Genomic DNA, 24,044 nt, shown 5'->3' on the forward strand with positions numbered 1-24,044 from the left:
TTAATTAGCAGTCTAGCTAATAAGGGGCTCAGTACAATTCTGCAGTCTTATTATCAGATATTTTCCTCATTTTATTAGCTTCTTGAAGATGTCAGGTTAGTAGACTTTGGAGAAGCTGTACTGAGCACTACCTTACTGGCTGAGAGCAAGAGCCTGTAGTAGGTAAGTCAGTTGTAAAGCTGCAGCATCTTTCCATAAGCACCTAAATGGTGAGTGGTATCCACTGGTCTATCAGCTTCTTCAGGAAGAAGGCAACACCACTTTGGGCACAGTTGATAAATGGCAGTTGAGTGCATCTTGCCTTCAGAGTTACTATTAATCATCCAGGTGGGATGCCTGTCTTTGATGGCAAATCCCAGGCTGTGCTTTCCTGAGCTCGTGTATTACTGACCTGCAGTTGTTAGCATCCTGCCAGGAGTTCAAAACTGAAAACTTATGAACCTAAGCTGCATCAGACTCAGCTGTTAATTCTGATTTTGATTGACCAATTGCATTAACACTTTTTAAAGATGCATATATATCCTGGAAATTTGCTTTGGTGCTTTTTAGTGTGGGACAGTTTGTACTTGCTTATTATGGCTCTTATCTAGTTGTTCCACGTGCTGCAGCTGCATTAGGCATGCTGGTGTGCTTTGCCTGTTGTGTAGTGGGAAGCTATCGTTGTGTGGGTGTGCTGGGGGCTGTTTGCTTCCTCTCTTTCTCATGATGAACTCCACTTTGGTCCTCAAGCAATGAAAAGTTCCACCTTCAAACAGTGGGGAGTTATCCATTCTTTTCTTCTCGCCTCCTTTCTGCCCTTTTCTTTTTCTTGTAACTCTTTCCTCTGAGAAGGTCAGTGTTTTGCTTGGATCTGGAAATTAGTTTCTTATGAAATAGACATTCTTTTCAATAAAAATAATTATGATCCTGAAAATCAGGCTTTTAATTCTTACAACTGCTGCTTATGGCTTTTCAGAAGCTCTCTTAGCCATTCCTTTTCCTTGCATGCTTGTTACTGCAGTCCCTTACGCTTCAGGATTTCAAGCTTTCTCTGGGCTTACCAGTGGTTAAGTCGCAACAAAAATGCAATTGTTTTTATTCTCATTCATCTCACAATTCAAAGTATAGAATATAATCGCTATAGACTGACTCTGTTTTCACTTTGTGCTGTAGTAACACCAACAGTAGTAAACTGACTTCTGTCTATTTACAGTTGCTTTTTTTTCTGACTCTTAATGGGAGCCATAGAGAAAATGAAAAAAAAAATTGCTCTTGTAATGCCAAGGGATTTATGTGGTTTTAATTCATAAATAATCCTTTTGTCACTCAGCTTTGCTTACTAGTTCTGTTGGTTTGAACTTGTTTATGAAGATGTCCCAGTAGGCACAAAGCTGTTTCATAGGATGATAGAAACATGCACGTATCCGAAATGGGTGAATTGAGTATGTTGGAGAAACAAGTAGCACTGGGGAGGTTTGGGTGAGGTGGAGCTCTTGTAGAACCTGCCCACCTTTTGTGTCTGGAAGAGTAGGCTTATCCTGCTGTAGCAGTTGTACTGCAGGTGAAGGATCAGCTGCACAGTCTGAGCTCAGCTCTGGGTGCCAGTTACTGGTGGGACCGGCTGTGCGCTCTGGGCCGGTGTCGGCCCATCATCAGGTCTGGTGTGTAGCCCAGCCAAGGGTGTCTGCCTGGGGAATCACCCCATTCTCCCTCTGCTCTGAGAAAGAAAGTGTAGTGAGTTCTTCATTCAACTTTGGACTTTGATTTCACAGTGTACAGGTTTACCAATAGGCCTTCTTATGAAAGTGGCAGTTTGGGCTGTCTCTGGGGTTCTGGTTCATGCTCTACGTGTGTTAAAAAAGCCTTGAATCAAGAAAAGGTTATAAACGTTGGGCAGACTTAGCATGCTTTTTGTTAGCTTGCCATGGTGTTTATGGTGCTTTTGGTGCTGATGTTTTATGCACAACTCCTTTCAATTCTGCCCTTTGTTAAAAGGCACTTGTTTATTTCCTGATTCTGTACACTCTTTTTTCTTCAATGTGAAGAACTAGGAGCCTCTGTTTTACCATGAAATAATACAGGCAGAAATTATACAGTTATCTTAATTTCCTGTTGGATTTCTACTTTTATAATTAAGTCTTGGGTGTATAAGTATTGTTTAAAGTGCATGAACTTAAAAAAAGTAGTGCAAGAACCGTTTAAATTACTTACTCTATGTTCAGAACATAATGTACTTTCATTATGATTCTTTTCAGACTATGAGAAGACAAAGAAATGAAGTAGTTGTGGAGTTGAGAAAGGTGAGATGACCTAGAATTATTCTTACTAAATGAAATGTGGCTATGTTGGTATTTCAGTGAAGTTTAAAAGCTTTTGTTAAAGGCTTAAAAAATAATAATAGATACTGTTGTGTGTCCCTTCCCAAGTCCACTAAGAACACTTTGGTTAAACTGTGTATTTGTCTTCACTAATTCTGTGAAGGTACTTCTATTTAGAAAGAAGTTCTGAAGCTACCATACCTAGCAGTGGAAGTTCCTAAAATTCTGTATTTCAGGATAAAAATATTTACAGTCTATTGAAGGGAATAATTCTTGCTTCTCCAGCTAGATTTTTAAATTAAAAAACCCATAAGAAGCTTATGTTTTTTCCTTTAAAAATCAGATATTCCTGCTCATCTGTAGACAGAAAGCTATTTCTTTCCCAAAACAGTGATTCAACACACGAGAGTGGAAGAGTGTATGTGTGAAGATAGCACTGTTTAGAATTGTTGGGAAAATAGCTCTTGAGAAAAGTAATAGTAACTTGAATTATTTTTCTTCTGGGATGAATGGAAGACTAGCCTCTGGGAATTGCCTTGTGATTGCTATAAATACTGACAAATAGGTCAGTGTTCTCAGGGATAGAACCGTGTGAAAACTTCCAGGAAAGTGGTTACTGCTGTAGGTCAAGTTGGATGGGGGATTTCCCTAGGAGGAAGTGATTTCTAAAATGTGCTTTTTGAATGTTGGAAATTTTAACAGTATCAATGAAGGCATGTTTATGATGCTTGTTGAAAACAGAAGCCCACACACCCCCTAAATCATAGTTTAAAGTTACTTAATATTTTTTCTCTTTAAGAACAAAAGAGATGAGCATCTTCTGAAGAGGAGAAATGTTCCCCATGAAGATATCTGTGAAGATTCTGATGTAGATGGTGACTTTAGAGTGGTAAGAATTAACTCTCAAGCATGTCTTCTTTTTCTGTACTTAAGACGTGTCTAATTTCTAACTGTTTTGTCTCTTTTTCTCTAGCAAAACACTTCCTTGGAGGCAATAGTACAGGTAAAAAAGAATTTAATTTCTTGAACATCTTTCACATCATAGTGACAAATATGTGAAAAGTCTAAATTCTCTTTTATTTTAGAATGCTTCAAGTGACAACCAGGGTATACAGTTAAGTGCTGTGCAGGCTGCAAGGTAAGAACCACCTTTCTCAAATAGACTATTTTTATTCATACTTTGTCATAAATTCAGAAAATTTGTCCTGGCTTAACTAGAAAAAGTGATTGTTTTCTGATTTTAGAAAAGAAAACTTTAAAAATAAACTACCAAAAGAGATCAAAATACCTAGGTCTTTAAATCCTAGTATTTATTTATATATAATTCATCTTAGTGCAGTTTTTGATGCTTCTTGCAAGTAGAGTAAAATCTATAATTAGCAGGACTATCAAGTCTTTAGCTTTAAATACAGACAGAACTGGCATAGTGCTTTTTCCTTTTTTGTCATGAATTAGGCCACTAAACCTTCCTCTGACTTTAGGAAGAATTCTGTGTAGTTGTGTGTATTGAAGAAGTGATCCTAAAGGACTCTTAGGAACTTTGCTTCCATAAATTCAGTATTTAACTGCTGTTTTGTCAACTATTGGGTAGTTTGTTGTTATAGCACAAAGCAACAATTTTGTATTTGTTTATCCTCTGTGATTGAGGAGGTTGATTCAAGTGCAGGGAAGACTTCCAAATCAAAGAGTAGTCAGGTGTATTGGAAGTCACTTTGACTTTTGGGAGCGAATATATTTGAAACTGGAAAGAACAGTATCTGGGCATTGGACAACTTGCTCATGTAAACCAGGTTAGACTAAAAGTACACTGAATGAAGCCTGACTGGAAGTGAAGTGGGAATGCCTGTGTGGATTTCCTACCATTGTAACTATTTTTTTTTTTTTAATTAAGAATGAATTAAAAATTAAAGCAGTGCAGTTTACATATTTGGAAAGGCATTGAAGTGTATTTTAGAGATGAAAACAAATTCTGTTCAGTCTTGGTTTAATTTGTATCATCCTTTGGTCTAAAGCTGGAACAGGAAAGAAGAATCTTGCCCAAGTATAACCCTCAAAACATTCAGCTGGAATATGAGGAACAGATAATGAGAAGTGCTTAAGAAAAAGCAAAACCTAAACCAAATAAAAAACCTTCTAGCCTCCCCAAAACCTGAAGTTTTATTTGATTCTTGTAGTAGAGTTCTCCACCTGTTTGAGCAGGTGGTTTGTGAATAGCCTGCACTAGGATTGTGTTGGCACTGACCAAAAATCACTTCTGTTCATCAATTTCTACAAGCTTGTAGATATAAACTGTCTTCACTTATAATAGAAATCTCCTTTACTTAGTTGGAAGTTGAAATGCACATTACAAGAGTCTTCATTTGATCTGTTTTCAGATCGTTTCTATTCTTTGCAGTAGTACTTGAGTCATTGTTCCCTGACTTTATATCTTTAGTGAAAAAGAAACAATTTTCTACCTTTCCTGTCAAAGCAGCTGGGATCTTTTTATCTCCCTTGTTGGGTGGAGGAGGAAGAAGCTACAGGAGGGTGTAACTGGATAACTCTGGTAATCTTTATTTTGCTGACTTGTAAAAAACTTCTAAAGTAGTCAGAAAAAACATGGCAACTGAAATAGGCAATTAATGCAATGGCTTCAGGTTTTCAATACTTTTTTCATTAGTGCAATACTTTCAGTTTTGGGGCAAGTGGAAAAAAACAAATCCTGCTCTATCTCTGAGAGTATGAGAGGGACACTGGGGATACACTTGCTAGCCCAGAAGGTGGTGCAGCACTGGAACAGTGTGTCCAGGGAAGTCGATGGATGCCTGTGCTCAGAGGTTTCTGACACTACAGGAAGCCTTTACTGACCTGATCCAGTGTCAGCAATAATCCTGCTTTGAGCAGAATGCTGGGCTGACAGACCTCCAGAGATCCTTTGTAGTCATGGCTTGTCATTCTGTGGCTCATGTGAAGTCTTGTATTCTCTTTCCTAACCAGAAAGCTGCTCTCCAGTGATCGCAATCCACCCATCGACGATCTAATAAAATCAGGAATATTACCTATTTTAGTGCACTGTCTTGAAAGAGATGACAAGTGAGTATTTCTAAAACCCAGAGTGTTTCATTGTTGCAAGAATTCTTGGCGTTTAGCTAATGTGCTTCTGGGGTCTGATTGGAAAACTCACCATGTTTCTTTCCTTGCTTTGCAGTCCTTCTTTACAATTTGAAGCTGCGTGGGCTTTGACAAACATTGCCTCTGGAACCTCTGAACAAACACAGGCCGTAGTTCAATCTAGTAAGTGCAGCAGTACTTGATCATTGATAAAGTACACTGTGTCTTCCACAAAATAACATCATCTGAATGATACTGTAAGGAGCATCCACACTCCTTTTCCTCCCTCTCTCAAGCGTGTTCACCACTCCACATGTTGGGGTCAGTCCTTTCCTGCAGTAGCTAGGATGGTTGAAATTCAGCTGTCAGTCACAGGCACGTTGCTGAAGGACCTGCCTGTGAAGGCTCCTGCCAGATGTTCTACCTCTTCTCTGGCAAGCAGCACCAGTTGAAGCACACACCTGCTTTTGTTCTGCAATTTCTCAGGTTTAAAATTCAATCGTTGGGTTTCCTGATGGTGAGCAATCTCTTCTGGAAACTCAAGCTCTATTAGCAGAGTTGATATCTGCTGGGTTCCAAGTTTTCAAACTTAAAAAAACCAAACCCAACAAAAAACTTGAAACAAATCAAACAAACAAAAAAAAACTAAAAAAAAAACCTCCAGTGTAACTATTTCCTGTCTGCTTGTGAAGAGGGAGGAGAATATGTGGACCAAGTCCAGAGGGTGTCTGACATCAAACTCTCTTCCGAAGTCAAGGTGAAGAAAAAACTGTCAGTTATGTTTGGAGGAATCTGAAACTTGGAGAGGAAATGCTGTTGGCATGGAATCTTGAGTGCCAAGCAAAGCAAACTTTCTTCTCTGCTCAAAGAATGCCCTAGGTTGAAGTAGTGCTTGTGTTCATAAAGCAGAACTTGGTAGAGGTGTCTGCAGGTTTTTTGAATTGGGTGGATGAAATGGGAGAGGTTCTTGAGACCCATGGAAGACTCAAACACAGAGTGAAACAAGTTCCTGCCTATAATTTAAGGAAGAAATACACAAGACTTAATTATGTGAGATACCAGTAGCTTTACTAGTTGGAATCAGTGTTGTATTGCAGTGCATGCTACTGGTGCTGCTAAGTATACTGGGATTCCAGCAATGAAAAGATACAAAATTCTGCTTTATCTTTTTTTTGTGTGTGTGCATTTCCCCTACCGCAACCCTCATATATTGACTTTCAGAACTACTTGCAACTTTTATTCAGTGTAGTAAGTACAGTTTCTAAGATGTGGTGGTGTTTCAGAGCTGAGATGTTAATGTTTGTTACATGTTTTCCACAACTGACTGTTTCCCTGGAGTGATCAAAGAAAGCTGATTCTTTTTTATTTTTAGTGCTCAGCAGTTGCAGGCTTCTCACAATTGTGTACTACTTGCTTTGTATCTTGAAAAAAAGTGTATTCATAAGAAAATTGCTAGCACCATCCTCTCTGGTACATGGCTGGATGTGTTTTAAAAAAATCTTAAACTGGAAAAGTAGGTTAATTCTCCAGCAGGTGTGAAACAATTTAAGGCAGGTGACTTCAGCTTAAGGATTGATTTTTTTATAAGCTGCATGTGTGCTTTTAGATTGCTCTGATTGCAAGATAAGTTGCTGCTTGCTTTTACAGACTCTCAGTCTTAAGAGCCTGTTAACTTTGATCTAGCTTGGATTTGACAATTCCTTTTTTCCATCCTCTTCCTTTCCCAATTGCATCCTGAGTTTTCATTTGGGAATCTAATTAACGTGTAATTTATCCCACACCTCCGATCTGGAACCAGCTTGTTGATAGATTGAAGACAGGTGCCAGATACAGTAATTATTTCTTTCAATGATTATCTCTGATTTAGCTAGGATGAATTATTAGTGTGTTTTATTTCACTACCTGGGAAGCTGGCAAAGTTTCGACCAATACTTAGCCTGGAGAAATGAAGTACTGAATTTTTATTTAAGAGCGAATTATGTGAACTGTTTTGTCTTTTGAGAGATGTATTTCTTAACAATTGCATGGGGGTCTGTTTGTGTCTTTCAGATGCTGTTCCACTTTTTCTGAGACTGCTGCATTCACCTCATCAAAATGTTTGTGAGCAAGCAGTGTGGGCTTTAGGAAATATCATAGGTGGGTGTTACTCCTGCCACAGTAAACCTTCTGAAGGGATCTTTAGGGATATGTTAGGCTGTTGGCTATTCCCAGTGGTTTGGTGTTGTCTCCTCCCCTTCTCCCTTGCCCACCACCCCAGCCTGTACATCTGTAAATAATGGAACACTTAGCTGTTCTTAATGAGTAGTTCCAACTGAAACAACTGGGCAGGCAGCCACAGGTCCTGCTAAAGCTTCACACCAGTGTCTTTGATAGATGTATCTACAGATACATAATATTTATCTGCATCTTCCCAAGGCCCATATTCTTTAGCTTTGTATGCATTTTAAGACTTCTTGTGACTGGCACGGGCTGATCTTTGTGTTCATAATGTTTTCATGTCCTAAACAGGTGATGGACCCCAGTGTAGAGATTACGTTATTAGTCTTGGAGTAGTGAAACCTCTGCTGTCCTTCATCAGCCCATCTATTCCCATAACTTTCTTAAGAAATGTTACCTGGGTCATGGTCAACTTGTGCCGTCACAAAGATCCTCCTCCGCCGATGGAAACCATTCAGGAGGTGACTAATTACTGTTCAGTGTAATTAAACTGAAGTTGAGTATCTCTCTGCCTTCAGAAGAACTCACCTGCTTCTTTTCCTCCTCAGATCCTTCCAGCGCTCTGTGTTTTAATTCACCACACAGATGTAAATGTAAGTAACACCACAGAGTCAGTTTTGTGTTGTGATACAGTTTTTTAGCTGAATTATAGAGCTTTTCATAATTTTTTCTTTCAATAAAACCACAAACTTGCCTTCTCTTTCATTATGGCAAACTTATTTTTTGTATCTTTAACTGCTTATGTTGAAGTATCAGTTACAATTTTTGCCTGGTATTTCTCTGTATCTTTGCAAGTGCTTATTTGCATGTACTTTCCCTGCACTTAAAAATAAAATGCACTTTCAGTTTTATTTCTGTGAAGATCCAGTTACAGATAAATACAGGATTATTTTTTTTCACTTTCAGTTTGAGGTTGTAATGAAAAAGAGTGTAAATGAAAGAAAAATTAGTCCATGCTGCATATGTGAAGTGTTAGATATAACTTCTGAGGTGTTAAATAACAGGTTTTTGCCAGTGCTTGCCAAAATGTTTTTCAATATGTGAATTAAAGTTTGCCTAGTGATTAATTTCCTGTATGTAAGCAGGTGAAATGGAGCTTATTGAGTTTCTTGAAATGTCTGTATTTGTGAATCAGTCGAGTTGTCAGTTCAGACAGCTCTTATTTTTAAGCTGTCACCTGGAATGTTCAGATTTACTGCAATTTAAATGGCTTTTCTGTGTGTGAATACAACATGTATGGACACAGAGGAAATTCAGTTTGTGTCACTGGACCAGATGTTAAAAACTTTTCTTCAATTTTGTGGGGGAATATCAAGAAAAAAAAACAACTTTATGCCTTATGGTGTAGAGTTCATTGGTTTGACAGTGCCAGGTGCCTGTATCTTAGTATTTGCTAGAGCTTCATCTTCCTTTTGGGGTGATTCTTTTGTATCTTACATGGTAAATCTGCACTTTTGAAAAGAGCAGAAATAGTCAAAGTGCTTTTATTACATCCATCAGAATTTAAGCTGCAATTAGCAGTCGAGCTGGTTTATAATCTCAGTGTATTCTTTGGAGCTAGAACATGTTAAATAGCAGTTTTATTTCAGGTAGAGTGGAATGTAGGAATTTTGTAAAGCAGAGTGAGGTTTTGCTGTATCACATTAATTCTGGCTTTGTAGTGAGAATTGTTTTATATTTTAATTTATATTATTTTTGAAGATGTCTGACACTCTTGTACTAACTACAAATAAATGTTTTTACTATCAGATATTGGTAGATACAGTCTGGGCACTCTCATATCTAACGGATGCTGGCAATGAGCAGATTCAGATGGTGATAGACTCTGGAATAGTCCCTCATTTGGTTCCTCTTCTCAGTCATCAAGAAGTTAAAGTGCAAGTAAGTTGGGATAACTTGAGTAAATTGTAGCTGAAAATATAATACTACAGCAAGGAGCTGGTTTCTTTCTGTAGTTCATGTTGAAGTGTAAGGAATCCTTTTTCCTGTGTGGTGTAGTATTTAGATAAAGCCTTTTGCTTTTTTGACTGTTACTGTTTCAAAGTAGTTGCTCAACTAGAAAAAAATGTGTGATTTAAAAGAATTCCTTTTAAAAGAAAGTGTTTTGTTCCAGACTGCTGCACTGAGAGCTGTAGGGAACATTGTCACTGGCACTGATGAGCAGACACAGGTAGTCCTGAATTGTGAGGCTCTTTCACATTTTCCAGCACTTCTGACACATCCCAAAGAAAAAATTAATAAGGTAAGTAACTCTTGAGATTGCACCCAATTGATACCTTTGTTCTATGTTTGGCTTAGCTGTTTTGGATTCCATAGAATGTGCTATGGTACAGATTTGAGTAACTGACCACTTATACCAGCTTATGGCAAGAGCAGACAAGGTGCTGAAATCCATAGAAAAAAAACTCTAATGAGCTGCAAACTTTACTTTACAAAAATGCTGTTTCCTGATTCTTTAATTGAATTTTTATAAAATTAAAGCTTTATCTTATTATCCTGGCTGTTGAATTAAAAGTTAAGAGTTCTTGACATGTAAAATGGTACTTTAATTGAACTGACTCTCTTGGAAATGATGAAATAGAGATAATTGGATGTAATTTTGAATGAGGTATGTGTGGTAAATGGGATGGGGGTGGGGGATGAGGGGTGGGGAGTGTGTGTGTGCGCATGTTAGAAAGGCTTGGAATGGGGGCACTGATGTGCAGTGCTGATCTCCGGAGTGCATCTGAGGTGTGTTGGGAGCTCTGGGCTGTCACCTGCCAACATCACCAATGATTAGAGCCCAAAACAAGCCCACCAAGACAAGCCTAGGCATCCTAAATCTCTGACAGGGTCAGTCGTGAACTGATCCTGTGATCTGATCTGAGAGACTCAGTTGAGTGAAACTGGAGAAATTCTGAATCGCAGAGAGAAGTATTTGTCTGCAAAGTTGCCATGCGAGAAGTTGAGAGGGGAAGGGAATTAAGGAGTCATGGAGGGTTCTCTAGGAGGGGAGAACTTTTTCAATTGCAAGATTACAAGAGGGTGATACTCTGAATATACTGAAGATTTTATGTGAAACTGTTATTTCTTGACTGAAATGTAGATTCCCACCTAAAAGGGGAGGTGGGTGGCTCTCAGTCCTTCTTTAACATAAGAATCTAGATACACTCTTTGGCTTAGTTCTGAATTTGAACTGTTGAGAACTAAGAGGGCCTACAGGGGAAAATATCTCTTCTTACACACTTTCCTGGGCACCTGCTGGTGGTTATTGCTGAAAGGAGAGAGTCCTGGTCTATGGACAGGGTGAACATAACAGGTCACATCACTGTGTGAGTTGCAGATCTCAAATGCGAATGTGTAAAATGTTGCTGGAGTGGAAACAGAATATGATGTAGAAGACTGTTTGAATTAATTTCTCATATCCTTTTATTTTGCAGGAAGCAGTGTGGTTCCTATCTAACATCACTGCAGGAAATCAGCAGCAAGTTCAGGCAGTAATAGATGCAAACCTTGTTCCAATGATAATACATCTTCTAGATAAGGTTAGATAACAAGGAGGATTTAACAGTTTGTTTCCTTAATTGGGGGAAGTGACATTGAATTCCTTGCTTTGTGTTTTACATCATGCTGTAAAGGTGGGGGACAGGGGTGAACTGTACCCTTGAGCATTTTTCATCTGTTGCAAGGTAAAATCCATTACTGTGGATATTCTTTTGCAAAGTGCTGAGACAAGATGAGTGCCAAATGTATTGGTGAAAGGAAGCAGATCAGGGGATCTCAAGATCCTTCTAAATCTTGTTTAAATTCTTTTTCTCACTTTGTGAACAATGGGGATAAAATTCTTCACTCTCAGATGTGATGTGAAGAGGTCTGGATGGGAACAGCATTGAGTTTGTTCCCAGCATTTTGTCAGAGCTTAAGGACTTTATCCTTTTTGCCTCTGCATTATCTGGAAACATGAGGAAGGAATGCTCAGCAGTGGCAATGATTCGCCTGTTGGTGTCACTGGATTTGTCTAGTTTGACAGCAATCCAGGTTATGTTAGAGTATGGACTGGGCTCGTCCCACCTGTTTTTTTAAACAAGTAAAACTGGATCAACAAATAGGTGGCAATGGAAAATAGTTGTAGTTTCAGTGTGTTCAGAGATTTTCCCACATAAAAGCAACACACATGTATGGATATGTGCTGCTTTTATTGCCTTTTTATTAAATAAAGTCAGGTGGTTGCTCACAAACATTTCTGAATGCTTTTCTCCTGCTTTTTCATCAAGACTCTCCTCACTTGTTGACAACTAGGAGTTGAATGATAGTGAGTCATCATTTGAGACCTCAAAACCTTTTTTTCACTTGCTGGGTGTTAGTGTCTTTCAAAACTACTTTCTAAAGCACCTTGTGCTCCCAAGGATCTGCCTTGTGAGAAGGAAGGGAAGCTATAAGCATGGTTTTAAACAGGAACAGCACATTTCTATCTTTCAAATATTTCCTACTTTTGCTGTATTCATTACTTGTGTTTTCTTCTGCTGAAGTGTGGAAGAAAGCCAGAAATACCAACCTTCCATGTGATCAGCTGTGAGCAAGATGCAGTGTCTTGCTTCAGTGTAGAGGCTGGGCTTGAGACTGAAGTAGTACTTGTCTGTTCTCCAAAGTAACATACAGCTGGTCACAGATAGTTCTGTTAACTGCCAATTTATTGATCACTGAGAAAAGAGTTGCTCTTTAAATTTAGTAACCAGGCTGGAGTTGACCAACTTCAGAGGCAGACACAGCTGTAGTATGTACAGTGGTTTATCAAAACTGACACTTAGTGCTTATCTCTCACTGTAATATATGACAGCTCTTGATAAGAAACATGAGAGAGTGGAGTATTACAGTGTTTGTTTATTTACTTTGATGCAAACAAATGTTCCTTCCTCTGGAAGACCAGTTTAAAAACATGGTTGCAGGGAAGGGGTGAACACTGAGTAGACTCAAATATCTACAGGATTTGTTAGTTTCTTTCCCTGCTTACTGAAGATTGGTATGGTGATACCACACAGAATGGACTGTCAAAACACAACCTTTTACTAGAATACCTACATAACATTAAAACTGGAATGATTGTTTCTGTTTGTGGTTATATTTTTAGGGTGACTTTGGTACTCAGAAAGAAGCTGCTTGGGCAATAAGCAACTTAACGATCAGTGGAAGAAAAGACCAAGTGAGTCAAACCTTAAGAAAAAGACCATTCTCTTTCTTGGGTGCATTTGAGAGAATAGATCAGTTTATTGGCTGTGCCAGGATAGTGAGTGCCTGGATTCCTCCCCTGTTCAGTAACTCTTCCCTATTCCTCAAGGGATTTAACAGTGAACTTCAGTGGTTGTTCTTGGAATGACCCAAGATTAAGAGTATTGGTGGGGATTTGGATGTTAATGTGACCCAGTAGCTGTGAATGGCTGCATTCAGGCTCTGAGTGTCTTGGTCATTCAACATCTCTGTCTTCCTGATTTTGTTCCCCTATGGTTAAGAGTGTGATAATTATAAGGATAAATAGTCATTGAGCAGAAATAGACTGATTTCTGGTAAGCCCGGAAGATTACATTTGTGGCAGGGTGGGGGTGGTGGTGTCAGTCTCCAGAGATATTGAAAGTCCTTGTTTAATACTGAAAAATTCACAGTATCTGCTACTTGTGTGTTCTAGACTTGAAGTGTTTGTAACAGAATTCATAAATGTCACCTTTTTATGCCCTAAACCAACAATTTCTGAGACTGATCTTACATTACTGGGGTACTTGGAGTACTTTGACTTCATTAAATTCAAGGTGCTTTGTTTGCTTCTGTCAGACTCCTAATACAACTGTTTGCTTTCCCCCCTTAGGTGGCATACTTAATTCAACAAAATGTAATTCCTCCCTTTTGCAATTTGCTGACAGTAAAAGATGCACAAGTTGTGCAAGTGGTTCTGGATGGACTAAGTAATATATTAAAAATGGCTGAAGATGAAGCAGAAACCATAGCCAATCTTATAGAAGAGTGTGGAGGTATGATGCTTAGTATTTTGACACTTTTTTCAGGAACTGGTGGTTTGACATCCTAGCACATGTATGGGCTGTTGGCACAGATGTTTCAGGCAAACCTGTTTGAAGTGTGAGCTTTTCATGCCTATCAGATGAATATACTTAGCTTTTCCTAACTGGTCAAGCTCATCATCAAATAAAATGTAGAAGAGCTGGATAATGGCAATAAAGTTAATTAGGTATCAATTTTATAACAGTCTGGTATACAGAGGTGTTCATTCCTAAATCTCTGCTTGTCAGAACTTCAAAAATATATATGTGTGCTCATGGCTGCCACGAACTTAAACTTGAAGTAGAGCTGCTTGCTACATAATCAAGTTACCTGATAGCCCGTCTGCCACCAACAGTGTGTGGGGTTTGGAATGTCACAGCTTGGGGCAATCACACCAGGTGCTGAAAAAATGTTTTTGTGAGCAGGGAGTATGCCCTAGTGCTTGGCCATCATCATATTTCCACAGATTAGCTTAACCACTCATAGCAAGAAGAGGAAGTCTTGTTCTGGTTAGAATTGACCATTTATGCAAGTTTTTTTGTCATGGTGTTTATTCCTCAATCTCCTAATATATTTCCTCAAATCACTAAGAAGCTCTTGTGATTTGAGTATAACAAAAGAGGTTAGTAGCATCTTAGATTTGTTTCTAGCTTTGTTTTTAGTTGCTTTCTATGATGAGACCTTAAAGAGAGGGCAGGGTTTTTTGCCTGAACTTAGTATTTTAACTGTTACATGTCTTCTATTTGTTTTAGGCCTGGAGAAAATTGAACAACTACAAAACCATGAAAATGAAGACATCTACAAACTGGCCTATGAGATCATTGATCAGTTCTTCTCTTCAGATGATGTAAGTGTGTAAAAGCTCTGCAATCTGCTTTGGTAGTTGTTTATAAACCTGGTTGAAGATAAAGGCAACTGCTCTAAAGCTGCTCAGTGTCCTGTATTTGGTTTTTCTGGAAGAATGAGCCCTTATTTGAACCTATTGCGTATGTTGACATTGTTCATGATGATCTGTTGCTTGATTTAAGCCTCATCACCAGGGATTAAAATACTAGGCTTTGAATAGTTCTCTGTCAGCTTCTGGCTAAGCCTGGCATTTCACATTTGATAAGCTCCCTGCTGACTTGAGTTCTGAATCTGAAATTCTGCTTTTAAGAAACCATTTTGAATGTGTTAGTACTTTCAGAGGTAGGATGTGCTGGTCAAGAATGTTGTTTTCATTTGAAACACCAAATGTAAATCAAACTAAGGTTTTAGATTTGTATGCACTTTGAGTCATAAAAATTAATTGCATATCAAGGAAATGCAATCATGTCAGTTTGTGTCATGAAGTGGGAGGGTTTTCTGCTTGGGTGAAGAACTTTTGGGAGCAGATGGCTGCAAAAATAGTAGAGCTCAGTTGCATTCATGCCCTGCTGTCCACTCTGAAGTTTATTTTGTGCTGGAGTTTCACTTCTATATGATCAGTAAGACACAAGTCTTGTTTAGCAACTCAAATTTTGCATATGCAGCAGGATTTGGAATTTAATGTCATGTCAGTTTGGTAACTGGTGAACTGCCTATTTAAAATGAAACTGCAGCTTCAGCTTAATCCTTACTTGAGCTGATGGTATTGGTCTTCAGAGGAGCTGGCAGTAGGGGTGGTGAAAACTGTTTTCCAGGAGTGAAAACTGTAACATGAGAGACTAGTAGATGCCATGTAACCTACCTGCTAAATACCAGATAAAACATTTTGGCCTAAATGGCTTTGCTATTATAGTGCCATTACTAACCTGGGGGAGGAGAATGGCAAGACTTGATGCAAGGAAGTAGATCAGCTGAAAACAAAGATGGTTCTTTAGGATTGTCCAGCTCCTTTTTAGTGAGGCTGTTGTGTTTCTGTCCTTACTCACGAAGCTCTCATTCTGTTACAGATTGATGAAGATCCTAGCCTTGTTCCAGAAGCAATACAAGGCGGAACGTTTGGTTTCAATTCATCTGCCAATGTACCAGCAGAAGGGTTCCAGTTTTAGAGTGGTATTTGGGAAGTTAGGTACAATGCAGCACTGAATAAAAAAAAAAGGTTTGATCCATCAATCTTGGCTCATGGGATCCGCTGCTGCATTAAATCGGGAAAGAAAATGTGAAGATTTCATTTGGAATCACAGAAAAGCCCAAATGAAGTCAAGATGGCGAGTGGGTGCGAGTGAGAATGAGTGGCAAAATGTAATGAAAAACTTCACACTGAATGCTTATTTAGATTGTTCAAAGAAAAAGGGCTACAGGTCAAAGATCTTCAGTGCCTGAGAAGGAACAATGACTTACTAGAGCAATTGGGGGGAAATGCAGTACTATCATCATCAAGCCTTGTAAGCATAAGAGAATAGGATGCCCATATAAGTCCAAGGAGAATGAGCCCAGGCCTTGCTATGAAGCACCGTGTGAATGGACAACCTTGAGTGAATGTCTGGACTCGATGCTGTGGAGCCAGGCTGGTGTTTCACCCCGGGCTCCTCAGCCCTGCAGCAGGCTCCTAGTCCTGGCGTGTGTACGAGAGTATGGGTGTGATGCTGTATGTGAACGCATGCAAGCTTGAGTCGCCTTCAGGGGGCTGGTAATAAACCTAGTCAATCATCAAAATGAGTTCTTAAGTGTTAACTTACACTGGACACAAAAACAAAGACCGGTTTAGCAGCAGACTCTGGTTTACTCCTGCAGCCTGTGTTTCTTTTTTTTTTGTTTGTTTTTGGTTTGGTGTTTTTTTTCGTTTGGTTTATTTTTTTTTCCCCTTTTATTTTTCTTTTAGTTATTTTTAATTTCTTTCCTGTATGGCTTATTAGTTGTTTTTAAAGTCAGAATTTCAGGAAGGCTTCCCTGTGCATTTGCACCAGATGAATGTTTGATGTTATGAAAAGCTTTCCATATCATCAAAACTAATTTGTAGATTTTTGCATGAAAAAAACCACCAAAACAACCATACATTTCCCTTCAAATAGACTGTGTTGCAGTACACAAGTTGCCATAATAGTAGAAAGCAGTAAAATGTGGTAATAAAATCTCATCCTTTTCATTTTCAAAGATAACATGAAGACCTTTGCATGTGGTAATCTACAGCATAGTTCATTTTTAGATTTTGTTTAGTCCTGTAACCAAATGTTTCCGTTGTGGTAGGATACCGTGCTGTGTTTCAATGTTACTTGTTTTCAAACTTTGTTTTCTATGAAAATGATATGGAAACTTCTAAAAATGAAATTTGGTGCATATGTACTGCCGAATAAAGACCGAAAAAGAGGTGTGAATAGATGTACAAATCTAGTCATGGTTTGAACACCTTTAATATGCCTAATCCAATTGTTTTAGACTCTTTTTATCTTAGATGTAGGCAGCCATGAACAATCTATTTTGAGCCACTTTAGAGAGAAAAACTTTGTATTTTTAAGACTTGCACAAAAAGGATGCAAGTGTTTTTATAATTGGAGTAATGCCTCAGTTTTGAGGTTCTGCACACTAAATTAAAGGTGACGTTACAAATTTGTACAAAACGAACTCTTTATAAGGTGGCTCATTGTAGGAAATGCTGTGCCTTCCCCTTTGAGCACAAGTGTTGCATGAACAACAGTTTGCTATAATAAAACATACCAGATTAGCCACCATTAGCATCTATATCTACCTTGTGTTTTAAAATCAACTGGTAATTCTGAAACACTGTAGAATGGATAAAGATTATTTTGTGATCATAACTCTTTGTTGGACTAGAGTATTTTTGCAGCATTCCTTGTCATCAGAAACATGGTTAAAAGTTTAAAACTAGAAGCAGCAGAAACTAGCTTGTGAAATTTATCCAAGTAGAGTGCAGGCTAGGCTGTCTTGGGGAAATAAACATTAAACTTGCAACAGTGTTGTATTTGGTGTGTCTTTGTATGTGCAATCCTGGTTTCATCTAAAGGTGAAGATGGTCATTTGAAGGAAGTTTCATTTCTGAATTTCACTTTTTTTTTTTATACCTGCCAAATGTCAGGTTTTCGTGTGGTATGTAGGCTTATGGGAAATAGCTTCTGGTATAAATGTTAAGAAATAAGCACTCGATTACATCATATTCACTAAATCAATTAGGGGGTTTTCATTGTAGAATGTAAGCAGTGCTTGGAGGTGATAAAAGGTTTAAACTGGAGTTTCTTAAAGAACTTAAGATGCCAGAAGTTAAATTACACTTATTATTAACTTGACACTAAAGTATTTTTGTGAAGGATGTAGTGTAGAAAAATGCTGTTTTATTAGAATGCCCTGTTATTGGGGGTAACAGAACAGATATTTGTAGCAATTTATATGTTTCCAAAACAACAAAAACCCCCACATTGTGGCAAGGTGTGCATTCATTGTTAGTAAGTGCCTTTTTTTTGGCACTTCCCCTGATGCAACTGGGGTAAGAGAACAGATGTTTGTAGCAACAAAAAACCCCACATTGTGGCAAGGTGTGCATTCAGTGTCAGTACCTGCCTTTTTTTTGGCACTTCCCCTGATGCAACATTCTTGGAGAATCACCTGAAGCCAGTGCTGTGCTCACTGAAGCCTGTACCTTCCTACATGCTCAGTGGTGATGGTTTGTTGTTTGTTTGTTTTTTTTGGTATTTCAGTTGAAAATTCTCTTTGCCTGCTTCACAGCAGATCCTGTCCCATGTCTGTTAGTTTACCAAAATATGGAAAGCTTTATAAAAAGTTTGAGCAGCCACAGGGAGGCAGTGTTTGAAGATCTCTAAGAGCAAAACTGAAGCCAGTTTGTCCAATGCCTTTTTTCCCCGAAGTTGCAGTTTGAGGTAATGTAATTAATCACATTTTTTGGGAAGGGGGAGTTGTTTGTGAGGCTGGGGATACAAACAAGAAGTAACTTGGACTGGTCATATTAACATTTCAGAAAGTAAGAGTTAGGCTTCAACTTTCATAGCTACTCATTGCTGCAGTGGAAGTCACAGACCAGTTTTTTAATTCATGTGATGATGAAAAAATTTTAGTCCCTTAGTTTATTGAGCAGTGAGATGAGGTTGTCACCAGACACAGCTTGGATGTTTCCCTTTCAACATTAAAGCTGTGGTACAGAGTGTACTTCTCAAGCTGCTGGGGAGCAGAACACTGCTCTGTGATACTTAAATTGTTAGTAACTGCAGATAGTAGCTCTTTGGTTACTGCTCTTGGATGCTAATAAGAACAGCCAAAGATGCAGAGGTGGAGGTTAGGGTTCATCTGCTCTTTCAGCATTTTGAAGTAGAAAATCAGCTTTACAGCTGAACTTAAGGTAGCAGATATCTAGAAAAAGAGTTAAAATCTGAAAGAACAAAAGCCAGTTCATAGGACAAGCTATCCCCAGCTAAGATTTTTATTCTGAGGAGCAGCATTATTGGATGCAACTGGAATTTTAGGATCTGAAGGCTGCACTAGTTCACTTAGCTAGGAGAAGCAGCTCTAAGGGGAAGAACAGCATGCTGAACTGAAAGGGTTAGTGTGAGAAGATGACCCAGGTTCTTTCCCTCTACTGGAAGTGGAATAACCCAAGTTGTGTGAGGCCTTTCATCCTAGGAGCCATTTGCTGGATGTGTGGAGCCTTGGACAGAGACACACCTTTCATCTCTTCACAGAATGGTATCTTCTGGTGGATCACAAGTATTCCCAGTAAGTTGGCTGATTCTGCTGTTCTGATATGGGAACAATCTAGTCTGACAAAAAATATGAATGGGTAGTGTGTTAAGATCCCAAGCAATGTAAAAGAGTGTCAGGTAAAATGAAATGCTGGGCAATTTGCCTTAGCCAGCCCTGAGCAAGAGAGCCTGATGACTTCTGCATAACTAGGACTCTGCTCTTCAGCAGTTCGAAAGCTGAAAGAAAGAGTGGCTGTGCCAGGAAGAAAGGGGGTGACTTGCTTTCTGCTTGAGAGTGCAGAAATGGATTTAACTCCTATCATACAGACTGTTGCATAATTAACCAATTAACTTTTGCTGCTTTATATTTAAGAATGTCTTTATATTAATACTTGCAGACTCTTTGCCACTTTTAACTATAAATGTTTCCTCAGCTCTGCGTGTCACCAAATTACTGGCAGGAATAGTGGTCACAGGGCTGGAAACAATTACAGAGGTCCTGCATCTGGATCAAATAGACTTTATGAAAGGAAATTTAGTAGCAGAAAATGTGTAAAGTTTACAAACTCTTCCTAACAGGACATTTTAGCTCCTGCCAGAGTAAAACTGAGAAGGGACAGAAAATTAATTGAAAGTGTTAATATTGTTTCCATATTAATAGGAAAGTAATTGGAAGCTTAATTTCCATGAAGGAATTATCATCTTTTGCTTGTAGATGTTTTGGAGGTGGGGGGCCTGTGTTTATTCTGGTGGCTTGGTGTGCTCCAAAGCTTGAGAAGAAGTTTTCTTGAAGCTGTCAGTAAAATTGTTGCTTGTAAATACCCTTTATATACTTTTACATTTCTATAAAATGATGCTAAAAGCTACTGTTCCTAGCAAGGTGATAAATGTGGGAAATTTTAAATGCCAGATAGTGCTAAATGTGGTTTGTAACTTAATGGGAAGGCAGGTGGTCAGTAGTAAAGTCAGCAAAATCATCAGATCCATGGCATGAAGCAAGTATGTCATTCCTAGACTGGCAACTCTTCAGATTAAACGTTGCTTCATCTTGAAATCTTTTTTTTTTACTTACCAAACAGTAAACTAGGTACGAAGTAGCATATGTTCTTACTGTGAACATCAGCTCTTTACATGGTAAATTGTTGTCAGAACTCCCTCGTTTGGTCTGCCTCTTCTGTAACTTTTTCCTTAAGGACTTTCCAGGTATGTTGAGGAGGATGGTAGAGGGGAAAGGATTATACCTGTAATTTTTTTTTAGTGCAGTGCACTTACACCAGAAACAAAGCTACTCCCAGGCTGAGTGCCTGTGACTTTTGGAATCTTTTGTGCACTGTGTTTTACTAGGAAGTCTTATCTGTTGTTGCAGTGTACTTAGTATAGATCCTGGAGTGAAGTGTTAATGTTCCCATCCACCACCAATACATCCCAGTGTATTGATGAGCTGGAGAAACATCTTTTGAGAAACATCTTTCAAGAAACATGGAGCAGGTTTAGACATATAGGAGCTTGGGGTGGGGGAGGCAGGGGAACAACTGATACCACAGACAGGTGCAGACAAATAGTGTAAAAAAAATAGCATTATCTCAAATATAATAAAGTGAGAAGAGGAACTGACAACTCGAGCAATTGCTTTGGCACTGGAATTAAGGCAAAAATCTGGGAGCTTTGCATCAGATTTTTCTTCTGTGGCTGGCTGTGCAGCCAGTGAAGTTCTGTGCATGGCTATCATGGGTAAACCCTTGTGACAGGAAAGTCTTACTCTATCCTACTGTTTTACTTCCCTTCTGACAAGCTTTCCATTTTTTCCCCTTAACTAGTGCCCAGTTTACCTCTTTCTCATTGAAGCTGTTTGGAATCTCAGAGGTACAGACCCTTCCCTCACACTACACAGTTCATATTGATTTTTCTCCTACCTTGAACAAGGTATTTGTGTGTTGTGGGCCTGAATAAGGCTTTTTTCCCCCTAAAACTTTGTTTTCTCTTAACTGTATTTTTTTAATAATCAGTTATAAACCTCAACCCACTTACACATTTATCTTGGCTATATGGCATCTTCACTTTTATCTGCTGTGAGATTGCTTTGCCACACCACAGATTTGTAGAATTGGATAAATACAGAAATGCACATTTTTGTCAATGGGGTGTGAACCTCAGGTGTGTTCCAGGGGATTCGCTTTGTATGGAGACACAAATATTGATGTTGCTCTGTCTGTTTTATGTTAGTAGACTTGGGGGATACCTATTTTGCACTAGCTAAGCATCTTCAAAACAGTTAATGTAGTGATTTTCATATTACACCTCACTTAAATTGTAGAAACATCTTTTAGCAGATTATTACTGCACCAGACCCTATGAATGCAGTTAGAGGGGCTGTCTCTTAAGCTAACATTTCCAGATTGGCTCTGGCATTTGTGTATCACACTGTCATCTCTGCAGATTGAACACTGGCCCATTGTCTTGTCCACTGCAATTCCTGCCAGATGCAGAATTATGCTGGAAGATAATAATTCCTCAAATGTAATTTGCAAAGATTTGCCACTGTGATGCACTTAACATTGTGCTAACAATGAAACACCCCCATGGTTGCAGCCTCTTCTACAAATTGGGCACAAGGGCAGAATAAATTCACAGACGTGAAGGTTTGTATATCTGGCTTAATATGACTTTCATTCAGTAATATTAATTATTAATAGTCATTAATATTCATGCTAAATGAATTACTTAATATGATCTTCATTACTGCCTGGTGCTGTTGGGCAGTAGGATTACAATTGGGCAGGGATCTGTCCACCTGTAATTAAGCATAAGGTAATGATTTAAAGAATGGTTTTGACAGGGCAAGCATCTTTTAAAAGATGAAGAAAGACAGTTGAAAAGACTGTCACCTGAAACAGTCTTCTGCCTTGGAAGGATGAAAATACAAGGTGGTAAAACGTAAAGGGGTTAATCCCCCAATCTACCCCAAGCCTGTAAAACTAACAGGATAAGATTGGTTATTTATGTAGCAAAGCAGGGAGATAATAACTCTGGATTGCTCATTTTATCTCATTCCAAACAGAAGAAAAAAAATACACCTTGCACTCAGTCTTTTACTGTCCTGTTTGATCTGTTCCTGGAACTCCTTTGAGCATGTGAATAAACCAAATGAATTCTGTTAGCAAAAGTAACGTGGGACGTCGGGAAGAGTCAAATGGAATATCTAATGAAGCAACACAGCTTGAGAAAGAAACACACCATGTATGTATTTGCAAATGAAGATGTAAAATACTCTCTCAGTCCTAATGTAACATTAGCAATATGCAGAATAGGCCCAGCATAGAAGCACAGCCAGAGTAAGAAGCCCATTCTGTTTTCATCTTCAGTAACTATTTTAGGTTCCACAAACTTACAACAAACCTAAACTGAAAATGGTCATTGATAGAAACATATTTACTATGTTTGAATGAGTTTTAAAATTTACTAACTCTAGAATTAGAGATAACTGAAGTATTTGTACTTCAGCTTGTTTCCCCCCCCTCTCTTAGCTGCTGCATCTCTTCGGAAAGGTGCCCTCTTCTGTAAGATCACTTTTGAGAACTTAGGTCCTTACTTAAGACATCTGATGTTTCTCCAAACCATGTTCTGTTGGGTGTTTTCAAGGAAGTGTTTGTTTTGCAACATCTAAAGTCCCTTTTATGTCAAAAATGAGAATCGTATGCACCTTTTCTAGTTCCTAAGGCTTTCTGGATAAATCTCTTGCCTTGTGCTGTCTGGATAGTTGCCTGGGCAGGCCTTGGGAGCTGGTCAATGTTGACAGCTTCCCTGGGAAGAGAAGAGCTCTTCCCTTTTCCTGTATTCACGGGGACCTCCTTTTGAAGGGAGGTGCCTCTCCCAGTTTGGAGTCAGCTGTCTTCTGTACCGTGAGGAGATTGTGACATTTGAGCCTGTACCTGCTCCCTCAGGAGAAGCACACCCCTCTGTTGGGAGCTCAGCTTCCTTGCAGATGAAGTCATCAAAAGGTGGGAATGAAAGGCTTGGTGTTCCAACAGTTTCACACCACAAAGACCAGTTAGGGCTTGATGTGTTATTGTAATCTGTCCTGGTTTGAGCCAGGATGAAACCAAACTCAGTAAAAGGAAAATGGGTTTCATCCTGGCTTAAACCAGGACATCATCTCTGTGCTTATCAGCTAAACTGGGATGATGAATCTGGAGTGAGAGGCTTGTTTTATTATTCCAAACATAATTCCAGATGTTTCCCAGATATTTGCATAAGGTCACTTTGGGGACAGATGTTTAGGTAACTTCCGTATAATGAAGTGTTTACGTTAAATTAATTTCTTTTTCAAAATCACCCTAAAATTAACGCCTGACAGTGCGCTTAGTGTTGTTTGAGGAACTATAAATGCAGAATAATCCGGAGTAGGATAACTACACCACATTTGCTGCTTTCCTGATAAAATCTACAGTCAGCAAGACACTGACTGTGTGGGATTGTGGCCCTAACCCCTTCAGTTCCTACTGCAGCCTCGCCTGTTCCTCAGCAAGGCAGGTTCAGAGTAAGACGAATGACTGCTTAATTTTAATACACGGCAGCAGCAATTCCTCTTCAACACCCACAGTGGGCGAACAACCACGGCACGTTTATTTGTATATCTGTGACAGGGAAGGCGGAGAATGCACAGGTCGTCTGTCCTGCCTCTTGCTTTCCAGCTTCTGGGTGAATTTCTGTCCCAAACTGCGGGGGTCAGAGGCGGGGCCGGCGCTGCGGGCCCCGGTGCAGGCCCCGGGGCGGGCCCCGTTACCTGGCAACCCGCCCCCCCCCC

The 24,044-nt window shown here is 39.1% G+C and overlaps 1 protein-coding gene across 1 annotated transcript; it reads left to right on the forward strand.

Annotated features, from left to right (window-relative positions):
* The first annotated feature begins 2,237 nt into the window (after nt 1–2,237).
* Nucleotides 2,238–15,678, forward strand: KPNA4 (karyopherin alpha 4 (importin alpha 3)). The gene is made up of 16 exons (XM_009995706.1): nt 2,238–2,279; nt 3,097–3,186; nt 3,271–3,300; nt 3,383–3,435; nt 5,274–5,369; nt 5,485–5,570; nt 7,437–7,523; nt 7,896–8,065; nt 8,153–8,197; nt 9,354–9,485; nt 9,718–9,846; nt 11,024–11,128; nt 12,712–12,783; nt 13,441–13,603; nt 14,384–14,478; nt 15,545–15,678. The coding sequence occupies exons 1-16, from the start codon at nt 2,238–2,240 to the stop codon at nt 15,641–15,643; spliced, it is 1,494 nt and encodes a 497-aa protein (XP_009994008.1). The 3' UTR covers nt 15,644–15,678.
* Nucleotides 15,679–24,044: the final 8,366 nt, after the last annotated feature.

The sequence above is a fragment of the Chaetura pelagica genome, unplaced genomic scaffold, assembly GCF_000747805.2.
Source record: "Chaetura pelagica isolate M959 unplaced genomic scaffold, ChaPel_1.0 scaffold394, whole genome shotgun sequence".
Lineage (NCBI taxonomy): Eukaryota > Metazoa > Chordata > Aves > Apodiformes > Apodidae > Chaetura > Chaetura pelagica.